The following is a 15,761-nucleotide window of genomic DNA, read 5'->3' on the forward strand; positions in this document are numbered from 1 at the left end:
TAAATTCATCATCCTCCCCCTGACATGGGACAGGACTCCCTAGGTGAATGAGTCTCCCTGGCAATGTGGGACAAGGATTCTGGAAATGAGCCTGACCCTGACATCGAGAGGTTGAGAATGACTTTTTGACCAAAAGGAGGAAAAGAAACCAAAATAAGGTTTCAAATAGAGTTGAGAGGCTGTCCTGGAGGTTACTCCTATGCAGGCTTCAACTAGATATCCCAAATGGCCGCAGTGTGATAAGCCCAAGTCAACAGTAGTCCTGAAAACCCTAAACAATACCTGGGTCCCTATCTGAGACTCTATAAAAGTTTTACTCACTAAGTTTATTCTTCAGAAACTTAAATCCTCCAGAGAGCTTCTATGCCAGCTAAGTCCCCAAACCCAGAGGCAACAGCTTTTTCAAGAACATTAACCAGTCATGTCCCCTTTTCCCATAATGTTGACACCCCTTTTCGACATGAACAAGTTAGGGTGTTTACTGCCTAGACATCCCTGAAGATAGGGAAAGTGATTAAACTAGATGAAGGGGTAGAAACAGACAAGATAGAATTTAACAAAGGATTGTGAATACTGAATCTCTATATAATTTTCTTTTTCTTAGTTGCTAAGGTATTAGAATAGCTAGAAGGAAAGAACTGAGGTGGTGGAACTGTAACCTATGAAATTTGTTCTGTAGCTATTTGTTAAATTGTAGTTTGAAAGTTATCACTTTCTTGTATATATGATATGTTTCACAACAAGGAAATAACTGAAACTGTTGTACCGTAACCCATAACATTCTGGAAATTTCCTGTATAACTACTTGTTGAATCATACTTGAATGTTATCACCTTTTTGCATGTATGTTATATTTTACAATTAGGAAATGACTGAAACTGTGTAACTGTAACCCATAACATTCTTTGGAAAAAAAAAAAAAAGCATAAAGTGTCCTGAGACTGAAAAATTTGAGAGTCACTGGTCTAGTGGAATGAGTGAAGTTGAGAGGTCAGTTAGGAAGCTACTACAATAGAGGACGAGATGGATAAGACCTTGTTCAGAGAAGAGTGACCAGGCAGTAAGAACAATCTGTCATATGAGAACTTGAAGAACCTGGGAATATGTGAGAAGAGAAGCTTCCGGGAAGACAAAAGCTCTTTCTGAATATTTAAGTATCTCATAAAAAAGGGATCAGGCTTATTTTCTGTAACCCCAGCAGTGAAGTGGAGGGAGTGGTGGGGAGGATGTTAAGGGGAAATCAATTTTAGCTCATAATAAGGAAGAACTTTCTAACAGATTAGTTCAAAGATGGAATTGGCTAAAGTAGGGATGTAGAGAGTTTCAGACCTAAGCTATAGAAAACCACTTAGAAAGGCATCTTGTAGAGAGGAGTCAGGAATTACATAGCTAGTTGACTTGGAAAAATTCTATTGTATCTTCTAACCCTGAAATTCTGTGACTCTGCAGGCATGAATTGATGAAGTCCAGGATTATCTTGGTGGCATAGTGAGAAGTAGAGAAGATTGGCCTCTTTAAGAGAGAATTGAAAGATTCTGGTGACCGTTTTTGTAGACCTTCCTATGCCCTGGTTAGTCCTTCAGAGGGTTTTTAGCCTCTGCTTACCTCCTAGCTTCTTTAGCCCAGCTGCTACTTCAGCTGCTGTGCTTCTCCATTTCTCTTTACTCACCAAAATTAGAAGTTCAAGTTTGGTGGTGGCTAATGCTTTGGATCAAGATAGTTCTAGTAAAGTTAAGTGCATCTATGATACAAAATCACCATAGAGGGCAGTCTAAAGTTTTCAGGTAATATATCATTAGGATGCTTCCTAGATTTCCTCTGAGGCCACATTTTACCTTCAAACAGCTTTTCTGTATAGCAGTTTTTTAAGATAATAAACTGTTGTGATTTCACTTGTCACCTAAACAAAACAAAACAAAACAAAAAAAAACAAAACCAAAAACAAGAAAAGACTGTTCTAGTAGGAAGTAAAAAAAAACCTGGATAAATGGCTGGGGGGAGGTAGAGGGTCATGTGTTTTAAGGAGTGAAGAAGGATGAGGGATGTCAGAAATGTGAACATAAAGAAATGGGTGAAGGATGTACATAGAGCCATGGCCCTGAATTTACTCTTCTGAGCAGTCTCACTAGATTCTATTTTTCAGCATATTCTTTTCCAGCTTTTATAGTGAGCTAGAAGCATTTTGATCAAAAGAAGACTTAACTTTTGTAGATACTTTAAAAGCTTCTACCTCCAGCTTGCCTTCTCTACCAATCTTTTACATTTAGCCCACTGCCACCTGGGAACATCTTATATTTTATAATAGCAACTTTCATTTATATTAGACTTCACAGCCTAAAAGTAACTTTGAAAATTCTGTTTGAGCCTCACAATAACCTAGTTCAGGTATTATTTTCCCTATAAAATAAAGAAGAAAACCAAGATGCACAGAAGTTCTAATTTGACCAAACTAGTAAATAAGGCTGAGAGATGCTTTTAGGTCCATGTGATGCCAAACCCCAATCTGATTTAGCCCCTAGTGATTTTCAAACTGTGCTCTTTATATCCAAGGGCTGAAAATGTTGTATTCATTTAAAAATATTTAAGTAATTTAAAAATTATATTAAGAAACAACACTCTTGCTAACAGGAATCAGTATTTTTCTTTATCCTAAACAAACAAAACAAGCTATGGAAATAAATTGGATATTGAGGTTATATTGGATATAAAGCAGTATCTTTTACTTAATCCTCCATTGCAGATTTTGTGTCGTTGTAGCAGTCAATGACAAAAAACTCATTGTTTTCATTATATAGTAATATCACTTTTAATGTGTTTTATATAGTAGGGTTTCCTAATAGAGTTCAGATTTCATTCAGAAAAACAGTTATGCTGCTAAAGCATATTTGAGAACCACTACCATACCATGTTGTCCTCTTGTCACTGTCCTGCTTTTGATTCTCAACTTTCTGAATTTTTATAAAAGCTTAGATGGTTAGTAAATTTGGTTTGCCTTCAGTATAAAAATATATCTAGGAAGTCTAGCAACCCTGAAATGTTGAAAATGGTTGGAAAGAATAGCTAATTTTCTCTCTTTAAATTCTTTAAATCGTACTGCCACAGATTCATTTCCAAAAATACACTGGTGGAGGATCTAAGATGGTGGCATAGAGAAGAGTGGAAGGTAGTTAGTCCTCCTGGAACAACTAATAAACAACGAGGAACAACTAGTAAATAATCTGGAATAACTGCAGGGGGACAAACATGACCATCCACTCATCATACACCAACCTGAGTTGGGAAAAATGCCCAAGATCACAGCATAAAATCTGTAAGTAAAAACTGTGGATCCAAGCCTGGAGCCTCCTCCCCCCACAGCCTGAGCTGCAAAGCCTCGTGGTGCTAAAGAGAAGCTCTCTCCCAGGAAGCGAATATAGCTCAGCTGAGCTCCTACTGGGGTTTTAATTAATAAGCGTGGACTGCTCACTATGAGCAATGAATCCCCAACAAGCAGACAGGCTTTGGGTGACGACTGACCTTGGAGAGCCTGAGGGTGACTGTGGACTGGCCCTGAAGGGGGCTTTCTGTCCCTGTTTCAGCTCAGTGGAGAAAGCCTCAGCCATTTTCAGTTCCCAGCACTCTGACCCAGACAAGGGTGGAGGGAGCACAGGCAGTCTATTCAAATGCTAATGACCTCTCCCTAGGAGGAAAGGAGTGGGGCCCAGCTCTACTGCCCACCTTCCATTCAGAACCAGAACCCAGAGCCTGGGGGAAAACAGCCACGGGCCACACTTCCTTACACCAGTCTGGAGTTACAGGCTGACAGGCACCACCTGATGGGCAGAAAAGCACAGTGACTTGAGGCATCACAGGGTGTACCAGTTTTCTAAGACACACACTCAGGGAAACAGGAAACTGAATATTTCTTCCTTCTGGGACCTGAGCCCGTTCTGGTCTGGGAAAACCTGATCAGGATAACCAAGGAAACCATGCCTAGACAACAGAAAACTACAACCTACACTAAGAAAAATGAAGTTATGGCCCAGCCAAAGGAACAAACTTACACTTCAACTGAGATACAGGAATTTAAACAACTAATAATAAGTCAATTCAAAAAGTTTAGGGAAGTAATGGTGAAAGAGCTGAACCATATAATGAAGCACTGGGTGTACATAAGGTAGAAATTAAAAGCTCAGAAAACCAACTGGCAGAATCCATGGAAAGGAAAGGCACAACACAAGAGATGAAAGACACAATGGAAACATACAAAAGCAGATCTCAAGAGGCAGAAGAAAACACTCAGGAACTGGACAACAAGGCACCTGAAAGCCTACACACAAAAGAACAGATAGAGAAAAGAATGGAAAAATATGAGCAACATCTCTGGGAATTTAGGACAAAATGAAAAGCAAGAATGTACATTTCATTGGTGTCCCAGAAGGAGAAGAGGAGGGAAAAGGGGTAGAAGCAATAATAGAGAAAATAATCAATGAAAATTTCTCATCTCTTGTGAAACACATAAAATTACAGATCCAAGAAGCGCAGTGTACCCCAAACAGGATAAATCTGAATAAGCCTACTCCAAGACACTTAATAATCAGCTTATCAAACGTCAAAGATAAAGAGAGAATCCTGAAAGCAGCAAGAGAAAAGCGATCCACATACAAAGGAATCTTGCTAAGACTATGTGCAGATTTCTCAATAGAAACCATGGAGGCAAGAAGGAAGTGGGGTGATATATTTAAGATGCTGAAAGAGAAAAACCACCAAGCAAGAATCCTATATCTGGCAAAGCTGTCCTTCAAATATGAGGGAGAGCTTAAAATATTCTCCGACAAACAGACAATGACAGAGTTTGTGAACAAGATACCTGCTTTACAGGAAACATTAAATGGAGCACTACAGACAGATGGGACAAGACAGAAGTGAGGGGTTTGGAACACAATTTGGGAGATAGTAGCACAGCAATGTAAGTACACTGAACAAAGATGACTGTGAGCATGGTTGAAAGAGGAAGGTTGGGGCCATGTGGGACACCAGCACAAAAGACGAAGGATAAAGACGGGGACTGTGTAACTCAGGGAAACCTGGGTGCTCAACGACTGTAATAAAAGGTACAAATATGTTTTTACATGAGGTAGAACAAATGAATGTCAACATTGCAAGGTGTTAAAAATAGGGTGGGATTGGGGGGAAAATACAGTCAATGCAAACTAGAGACTATAATTTATGGAAACATTGTATTATGCTTCCTTTAATATAACAAAGGCAATATACCAAAGCTAAATGCATATGGGGGTGGTGGTGGGCGGTGAATAGGGGAAGGGTATGGGGCTCCTGGCATTGGTGATGTTGTCTGACTCTTTATTCTACTTGAGGTTAATGCTGTCTTTTCTTTTGTTGCTTTCTAGCTGTCAAGTTTTGGTTTTTTGTTTGTTTTTCTCTGTCTCTCTTTTCTTTTTTTTTTTTGTCTCTCTGCCTTCTTTGACTCTTCCTCTTTCTTTGTGGAAGAAATGGAGATGTCCTTATATAGATAGTGGTGATGGTGCTGAATACATAAATACATGATTATACAGGGAACCATTGATTGTTTGCTTAGGATGGAATGTATGGTGTGTGAACAAAACCATCTTAAAAGAAATGGATTGATGAAGAAACCTTGGGGGTACTATATTGAGTGAAATAAGACATATAGAGGCAAATATTGCAGGGTCTCACTGATATGAACTAATTATAATATGTAAACTCATAGACATGAAATATAAGTTACCAGGATATAAAGTGATCCTAAAGAATGGGGAGCAGTTGCTTATTATGAGCAGGATATTCAACTAGGGTGAACTTAAACATTTGGAAATGGACAGGGGTGATGGTAGCATGTTGTGAGAATAACTAACAGTGCTGAAAGATGTGTGAAGGTGGTGGATAGGGTAAGCTCAGAGTCACGTATGTCAGCAGAAGGAAAGTTGGAGGTTAAAAGATGGGAATGTATAAAACAGTGAATCTTGTGGTGGACAATGTCCGTGATTAACTATACAAATATTAGAAATCTCTCTCACAAACTAGAACAAATGTATGACAGTATAACTAGAAGTTAATTATAGAAAGGCATATAAGAAAAAAATGTATACCTATTGCAAACTATATACTACAGTTAGTAGTATTTTAACATTCTTTCATCAACAGTAACAAATGTACTATACCAAAACTATGAATCAATAATGGAGGGGGGTGTGGTTAGGGGTATGGGAGGATTTGAGTTTCCTTTTTTTGTCTTCATTTCTTTTCTGGAGCAATGAAGATGTTCTAAAAATTGAAAAAAAATTGTGTTGATGGATGCACAACTGTATGATGGTACTGTGGGCAATTGATTGTATACTTTGGATCTTTGGATAGTTTATGGTATATGGACAATCTCAGTAAAAATATGTAAAAAAAACACACTGGTAACAGAAATCTTATTTTCTTTTGCCATGGTGCTTTTGAATAATGAGCAGGGTTTTTGCAGCTTTTAAAATCTTTCCTAGGAATAACAGCTGGAAATCAGTTCCTTCAGTTAAAAATAATTTTGTAAATATCTTTATTTTGGAAGAAATTGGTTAAAAATGATAGAACATGATTTGGTCAATAAAATTTTGTCAATCAACTGTCATGTGTTAGGTTACTGTTTGGGATGAAAAAATGCAGAAAACATGGCCCTTGCCCTTGAATTTATAGTCTAGTCAGAGAGATAGTTGGAGGAGCTGAAAATCATGTTGTAATCTGTGCTAAAACAGAGAAACAGTGTGTACTATCTGTGCTAGGAAGAGTTAAGAAAGGAGGTGATATTTGAGGGATGTCTTCAGGCATTTGCCAGGGTTGGTGTGGGGGAGAGGGAGAAGCATTTCCAAAAAAAGCTTGGAATCCTTAAATGAAGTGAAAGTTGGGGGATTCAGTTAATGTTCATTGTGACTAGACAGTGGGGTGTATACAGGGAGGAAGAGTGAGAAAAGAGTGTGTGTTGTTTGCTTGATTGAGCAGAAGGGATGAATTTTGAGGGATAAATCGAGTCTAGATGGTGAAAAACCAACTAAGCTCTGTTGAAAAGTTCAGAGTTCTTGTGTATGCTGTGGAGAGCCCTAGCCAGGAAAGACTTATGCTTTAGGAAGAAAACTGTGGAGGATGAACTGGAAAAGGGAGAAATTGGTTCATTCATTCAGTAAACATTTATTGAGCACCTACTTTGTGAAAGTAACTCTTTTAGGCACTTGTTATACAACAGTGAACAAAAAGACAAAATCTCTGTCCTAGTGAAGCTTACCATTTCTGGTGGTGAGGTAGTATCCCAATAAATATCATAAGTAAGTTAATCATAAAGTATGTTATGTGATAAATGCTAAGAAAGAAGAAGAAGTTAGCTGGAGTAAGGGGGTTTGGAAGTCCCTAGTGGGGAGGGGGTTGCAATTTAAGTAAAGTGGCAAAATGTCTGGGTCAGAAGCTGTTGTAGTACTCTAAATGAGAAATGATGAGGACTTAGACTGAATGTGGGACTTAAAACAAACAGAAAGAATAGACCAGGGGACATATTCTTTTCTTTTTCTTTTTTTCACCTTTTTATTGTAAAATAAAACACAAACAGAAAAGTACACAAAACAAATCTTTAATGTAATGAAATTTTATAAGTTGAATGACCTTGTTACCACCATCCTGGTAAAGAAATAAAACTTCATCAGCCACATTAAAGACCCCTCCATTTGCCATTTGATTGGGTTCCAATCACAAACCTTTCCCTTCTTGACAACCTGATTTTTATGGTAATTACTTACCTGTATTTCTTTTTTTGTTTGTTTGTTTTGGTCCAGTACTTTTACTTCAGTAGGAGCATTGTTCACATCTCTACTTGCAATAGCCTTTTGCCTAGGACTGCAAATATAGCAGAAAGCATACAATGATTGGAGATCAGGCATTCCTACCCTAGGATAAGTCTTACTTGGTGTTTCTATTCACTGATGAAACCGTTTCAAGCTACCTGCCCTTCTTCTATAATCCTTGTTTATTCTTTATTTGTACTTTGAAATCTGCTAAAGCTCTTCAGCTTCAACGGACTTCTTGGCTTCTTTGACTACTCTGTAGTGTAACCTTGCTGACTTCTGGTCTAACTTTCTGATTTCCAGAACTTCAGTTATTTTGCACTGATTACTGCAGTATATTTAGCCTTTAACTTCTGATTTCTGGTCTGGAATTTTGACTGATTCAATTTCAGCTTCTGCCTGAGTTATTTTGTCTATATTTATCCCATGCCACCTCCAGTTCTTACTGCCCTTTTGACAGAAATAGCAAAATATATTAATATACACTTCATTGCTTAACAACAAATATTTAATAAATGTATAATAAGAGCCTATCTTATGCAAAGCATTTCCAATTCCTACTCTAATTTCCTTGCTGTTTCCTTCTGCAGCTTCCTTTAGTTGATCTGAGTGATCTGTCCTCTACAATTCTCAGTCCTTCCTATTCAACAGACAAGTATGAATGGTAGTGAGGTAATACTTACACAGCCTCAGTTTCCATTGACTGTGTCTTAACATTTGACATTCTCCCAGACAGCAGATTCCAGGGTTGACCACAAGGGTAGCTTGATCTCCAAAGCAGTATGGTGAAAGAGAAATTGCGTGGTCATATAGGGAGATGAATCCTAGTTAAAATACTAGCTCTAACACATTTTTTAAAACTTTTTTTAAAAATTCAGTTTTACTGAGATATATTCACGTACCATACAGTCATCCACAGTGTACAATCAATTGGGGAAGAAATATAATCAATGCAAACCACAGTCTATAGTTAACGGTAGCATTGTAATATGCTTCCATTAATTGTAACAAAGGCAATATACCACAGCTAAATGTCTGTAAGAGGGGAGATGTAAGGAAGGGGTATGGGATTCTTGGTAGTTGTGTCCCTTTATTTCTTAATAGTTTTATTACCCACATGTAAATCCCTAGACACTATACCTTAGTGTAACCAATTCAAATTTTTAAAAAATATGTCTTCTTAAGCCTTTTTTAATCTGCGGGTTTGCTCTCCTTCCCTTCCTTTTCCTTACAATTTTTCAGTGAAGAACTCGGCTATTTGACCTTTAGAATTTCCAGCTGGATATTTCTGATTGCACACTCATAGCGCAGCTCAACATCTTCCCCTGTTCTTTGTATTTCTTGTAAATTGACAGCTGAATCCAGAGGCTTGGTCAGACTCAGATGTCATCTCTTTGGCATGACTCTGGGCAGTGGAGTGTTCATTCATTGAGAAGCACATAATATAATGTCTGGTTGTTTCTTTTGTAATGTTAATAGCTGTTTCTGCTCAATGCCTAGAACTAGTAGTTCATTGTTATTCATTGGATGTTGCAAAATGATGATATTCTAATTATATCATATCTGTTACAGTATTCGTTGAAATACTAAGAGATATTTCCCCTCATTTATTATTTGGTTACTCGGTGATACAGTTCCTAAAGGAAAGGCAGGATAAATGCCTTTATTTACCAGTTTTCAAAGTAATAAGTTAGTTGCTTATGCTCCCAATGTGAACAAGTTTGACATCTTTATTTTTGCCTGTTTTTCTTAATGTAACTTTTGTATTTATTTGCTCTTGTGTTTCTTCTAGTCTTTTTTTTTTTTTTGAAATGATAGTTTCAGTTTTTTTCCTAATTCTTTTCTGAGTTCTTTCACCTCATTTCTGTTGTTTTTAAATTTAAATTGATACCTTATGTTTCATGTAATTCTCTTGATGTTTTTCAGCTTATTTTGAAATTAGTTTTGGGCTGTTTTGTGAACATGTTTTTCTGAAGTATTTTTATTGCGTGTGGAGGTATTTTGTTCCTTATTCTTTTGTCTTATAATTTTGCATGGGAGGACCTTGATACTTTTCTATTGCTGATTTTTTATGTGAATTCAGATTTCCTGAACTTTTAAAAGGAGAGGTAGTGCAGGATAGCTTTTTTCTTTCTTTTAAGTTATCTTTTATTCACAGAGCTCTTTCCGTTGCTGTTGTGAAGTGTTAAAATATATGACAGTTTTCTCTCAGAGATTTTCTGGCTATTTCTCATCCCTACTTTTATCTAGATTTCTCCTTCCTTCATCTCTGCTGTCTCTATTCTGCTCAAAATTGATTACTCTACCAACATTTTCTCCTTGGTGTGGCCTTGTCCACACTGAGGTCAGTTTCAAGAATTCATGAGTGCTGCATGCTCCAGTCTCTTCGGACCTACTCCGGGGCACTTAGGTTCATTCACGGTTGGATAGGGCAAAACCTCTCCCAGTTCTAGCTGCTGCTCTAAAATTGGCTTGTAATGTGTTCCAGTGTATACTTGTTGGATATTTTGGGGTTCTCCTGTTTTCAGATCCATCAGATACCCCCATTGTTTCTGTCTGCTTTTTCCTGTACAGATGCTAACACCGGACAGGTCTGGTAACTGTTGGTTTTCTCTAGAGGCTTGTATTTTGGTTTGTAGGGGTTATTTTATCACTTAGTTTGTTGTAAATGTATCCCATGGGATTTTTTCTAGTTGCTTGGTCTGTTATTATGTGGAAATCAGGGGGATTAAAAAACCTCATTGTCCCTTGCCATCTTCCCAGAAATAGGCAATTGATACCTTTAACATTGCTGATTTGGAAGATCTGGTGGACAGTAATTTCATTGGTCAAGGTTAAAAAATAGAAAAGAAGCAGCAATGTAGTGAGTGGAATATAAAACCAATTTTTGGTTTCTTAGGTTTGAAATGCCTTATAGAAATGCCTTCTTAAGAGATATACTTCTAGAATTTGATAGAGATATCTAGGTGATGCAACATCAACACCTTGAGAGTAACTGAAAGCAATATAAGTAGGATAAATTATTATGTCTGGTAAAAATTACAGAATGAAAAACTAGTAGAATAGAAAACATGCACTTGAAGATGAATGAGGCACTAATAGGCATTAGTGAACTAGGATTTTTATATATTTGTCATAAATGTGCACAACAAATGCATGTTTACATTGAGCAGCAATTCAAAGAGATAGATACTATATAAAGATTCATATTTATATGGATACAATTAGAGGCCTATATTTTTGATAATTAGAAGTTGATGCTATATATGTTGGACATAATATTAAGAGAATGAATTTGTAAAATATGAGTATTTTTCTTATTTGAGACCCTAGATAAGACTGATAAGTATTTATAAGCTACAAGTTTTTATATTTTGAGTGCACTACAGCATACTATCTCATATTTTCTATTTTAAGAACAGATGAAAAAGGCTTCTCAAAGAGGATTTTTCAAATATTATACACATTTTGGGCATTCCTTATTATTATTATTATTATTATATTATTATTTCATCAGTGTTAAATATCAACCTCAAAGATTTTATTTTAACCTATGACCTCTTCTTTCTTCTTCTTTTCTAAAATTAGTCCAGTCTTCAGAGACCTGAGATAAAACTTGAATCATTAAAAGAAGATATTAAGGAATTTTTTAAAATATCAGGTTTGTATGTTGCTTTTTTCCTCCAATTTTTTCAAGGCAAAATAAGGTAGTACTTTATTTGGAGAGAATATTTTATCTCCAGCCTCCAATTACCTATTCAAAATTATAAAAACAGTGGCTGAATAGGTTTCTATTTGGGGAGAATTAAGCTATTAGACATTTCAATAAAATGCTGCAAAAATTCAGGAGCACTGAGGAAATGACTGCTTGTATTAATCAGTTTATTTATCTTCCTGGTCAAAAACATCCTGAACCTATTAAATATATTTATTTTGTTTTGTTTTGTTTTGATTTTGTATTAAGTATATTTTAAGTTAGGTAACTTGTCTTTTACTTTTCATTTGTGACTTTTTTTCCTTTTTCACTTGTTTTTCTCTTCTTTTCTAAACTTTCAAAGAAAACAAAAAAGGAGAAAATCCTAATTCCTTCTAAAGCAAGAAGAGAAGTCCCCTAGTCCAACCTCTGGGCATGGGAACTGAGCTGTCAAGTGGCCTGTCCACCTGAATTCTAGTAGGTAGTTAGCAGCCAAGCTAACTGGTCTTGACTGGTGGTACCTCATAATAATCTGCTTCTGCTGTCAGGAGTTTACTGACTAGTTAATTGTAACTAATTATTTGTAGCCATCTTTGTTAAGTGCCTGGCCCTTTCCTTGGCACATTCTTCATAGCATTAATAGTACTATATCCAAAATTTTGGCCTTATTTTAGCATCTTATTGGTGGAAGAAGAAAATCATCCTCCCATATTGAGTAAATGGTGCAGTAGTTTTACTTAAAAAATAGTTATGTTGATGGCTTTGCTACTTAATGTTAGCCAAGAGATACAATAAATGAATAGGAAATAATTTCTTAATAATTTACATAGCAATTGGCTGTTGATAGCCTCTTTCACAAATGAATATGATGACAAAGTTTTCATGATACAGATTTAATTATGATGTATGCTTATATATTGAAACTAATAGATTTGTATATTTTGTGCTTTTTTTAAAAAAACAGGTTGGGAGAAGAAACTTCAGAATGCTGTTTATAGTGAACTGAGTGTGTGAGTTTTTCCACCTATTTTGAGATACTACTATGTTTAGCTATTTACTTGGTACATAATGAGATCATTAGTGCTTTATGTACACTCATTATTTCTTATTAATATTTATGCAGCATTTCAAGTTAGTTAATACTATTAAGATGATTACATTCTTGTCTGAAATTTAATAGGGAACAACTATGGAGATTTTACAGTAAAAATTTTTAAATTAACTATTCATTTAGTCAGCATAAGTAGGGAGTAAGATACTCTAAGATACTATTCATAAGTTAATATTTCTGATAACTGAAACTTACATTCTTTTTATTGATGCCATTTTGGATATTATCCTCTTCACTATTGTTATGAACTCATCGTTCTAAACATAATTTATTTTTTTTGAAAAATTAGTGTCATCATTAAGGACATCAGTGTTTTTGCCCTCATGGTTTGTTGATGTATTTAGAACTAATTTGCCTTTACAAAAAATGCAAATCCAGGATATTAGCTTTTGGAATTTATTCAGTATTCAATTATGCATCAGTTATTTATTGAACACTACTATGTGCCAGGCACTAGGAACTGGGGCTATGATGTTGAATAATAAGCATAATTCCTGCCTTCATAATAGAGTTCTTATGTTTGCTGTTTTTTACTGCTGTCAGTGTATCTATGTCTCTAACGTTCTTTAGTTTCTAACACTTCCATTTCCAACTTGCCTCATCTAATCTGCTATTAACTGGAAACAAGGTTACCAGCTTCCTAGAACTATTTCTAAAATAAAGAGACTCAGATGAAAGCCTGTGGACATGTGCTTAGATACACATTTTATAATTGATATTTGTTTTTTGCTTATCATCATTGTTCTCAGTTGGTTTTTGAACTTTTAAATAACATTAGCTATCTATTAATTGAAGCTGACTGTGACCATACTTTTGGTAGTATTAGTCACCAAAGGAATAGACATTTATCAAAGTCAGATTTTAATTTCACGATATATAGTAGAGGACCACAGATTAAACAAATATGAACATGGCATCTTTGTCTCTAATAAAATTTTAAAAAGCAGGTGTTGCATGTAATTCCAAACATTTGATTCTCATCTGGGGAGATATTACTAATTATTCCTATTTTTGTGATCTAATGCATTCCTGAAAATTGTTCTGAGACAAGACTGCCTTTTTATTTTATGGCAAGGATTTGCCTTATTTATTGTTATATCTTCAGTATCCTATACAATAGACTTTAAATAAATATGTTTTGAATAAATTGTTAGGGTTTTTGAAAGAGCCAGTAATACTTTCAGTACTTTTCTTCTTTACTTGGGTTCTGAACACACAGAAATAAGATAAAACAGAGAGGCAGATAGGAGATCAAAATTACACCTTTGTTATTAATAAAGTCTAGGTAGGAAGATATACTTTAGTGTGAGAGAAAATGAGTTACTTAATCTCATAATTAAATAGACTTAACATTCCAGTCAAATAGCCCTGTTTAGTGAGCATGCTCAGTTTATTCTTCCCATATTTACCGATTGATAAGGCATTAAACCTCTTTTAGAGTGTAGTGAGTAAAGTCCTGGAAGTAATGTTATAATAATGGAGTTCTTTTCACACTGAAGGAAACATCAGGAGTGGAGAAGAAGTGTTTCCCCCTGACATTAATCAAAAGAATAAAAAGGTTTTCACATATTCTCTTGCACTTTTCATTGACTGAAACCATTAGATGGGTTAGTAAAGAAAGCAAAACATAAAGTAATATTAAATAATTGGAGTTGAGAAAGAAAAACCACAATACTCACAAGCCTAATAGAGTTGTGAGCTATCCAGTTCATACCTAAAAATAGTTCGCTTCATTTTACTTATTTTAGTAGAAATTCTGAAGAATTTGGTCAGATCCTCGTTTGATAAATAGCAGAAAAATTCCTATATTTTGTTACTTACTTTAAACTCGTAACTCCAGCTCTTATTGACTTTTCCTACCTCAGAATGCCTACTTTGTTTAATTATCTTTTCCACTCATTTCAAATACAGTTACATACTTTTTGTTGTGTTAATAACTATTTAGTATTATATTAATGATAATTTATATTGATTAATTGCTTATACAACCCTATGAGGTAGAATTTATTATTACTGTTTTACAGAAGATAAAACTGAAGCCCTTACCACTTAAATAACTTGCTAAAGATCATATAGCAAGTAAATGGCTAGGGTTTGGAACTCCAGATGTCTGATTCCAAGGCCTATTGTTTTGGTACATCTCACATATGTATATATGTTATCTCCTGAATGGATTTTAAGTGTTTTGCAATTAAGAATTATGTCATACACTTCTTTTAATATCTCCTATAGCATCAAATAAATGATACTTAGCAAATAGTTATTGAGCCACCTACCAGGGCTAACACATGATAAATATATGTTGACTTGCAGAAACTCATTGCAATTATTAATCCTAAACTTATTATAAAGATTTAACCAAGAAAATCCTTACATACAAAATAAAAATGCACTGATTTCTTTCTGTGTCTTAGTCCTCACTGTACCTTGTGTAGATCATTTATAATTAGGTGACCTATCCTTTTCACTTAAGGAACGTAAATTAAAGAGGTAAATAAATCTTTTTAAAAAATCTTACCTATATATGTACATGTTATAAAAACATGTATTATAGTCTACTGTTGTAGTAGATATATACGGGTGTCCAATATATCTTAAAGAGGTATGAACTGCTCCACTGTTCTATAAGCTCCATGAAAGCAAAGACTGTCTGGCTTGGTGCATAACACAATTTTAAGACCATGAAAATGTCCAAATTAAGGTATCAACAAGAGGATACTTTCTCTGAAGAAAGGCTGCTGGCATCTGGGACACCTCTGTCACATGAGAAGGCACATGGTCGGCATCTGCTGGTCCTTGGCTCCTGGGTTCTGTTGCTTTCAGGTTATGGCTTCGGTGGCTCTTTCAGTTTCTGGCTTCACTACCTGTTTCAGTTTCTGTGGGTCCCTGCTTGTTTCTTTGGGGCTTTTCTCTCTAAATTCTCTGAGTATTTCTCTCTGAGCTATCTTGGCTTTTTTTCTGTCTTTTATTTTCTTCATGGAGAACTCCAGCAAAAGGGTTAAGACCCACCTTGAATGGGATGGGTCAATTTCAATTGAAATAATCTAATCAAAAGGTCCCACCTATAATAGGTCTGCCCCACAGGAATGGATTAAAAGAACATTGCATTTTCTGGGGCATATAACAG

The 15,761-nt window shown here is 35.6% G+C and overlaps 1 protein-coding gene across 1 annotated transcript in view; it reads left to right on the forward strand.

The window, feature by feature from the left end:
- Nucleotides 1–15,761, forward strand: part of TBC1D19 (TBC1 domain family member 19) — a 208,704-nt gene that overhangs the window by 38,407 nt on the left and 154,536 nt on the right. The window contains 2 exon segments of the mRNA XM_037829534.1: nucleotides 11,418–11,490; nucleotides 12,488–12,533. Of these exon segments, the coding sequence (XP_037685462.1) occupies nucleotides 11,418–11,490; nucleotides 12,488–12,533 (119 nt within the window).

The sequence above is a fragment of the Choloepus didactylus genome, chromosome 3 (genome assembly GCF_015220235.1).
Source record: "Choloepus didactylus isolate mChoDid1 chromosome 3, mChoDid1.pri, whole genome shotgun sequence".
Lineage (NCBI taxonomy): Eukaryota > Metazoa > Chordata > Mammalia > Pilosa > Megalonychidae > Choloepus > Choloepus didactylus.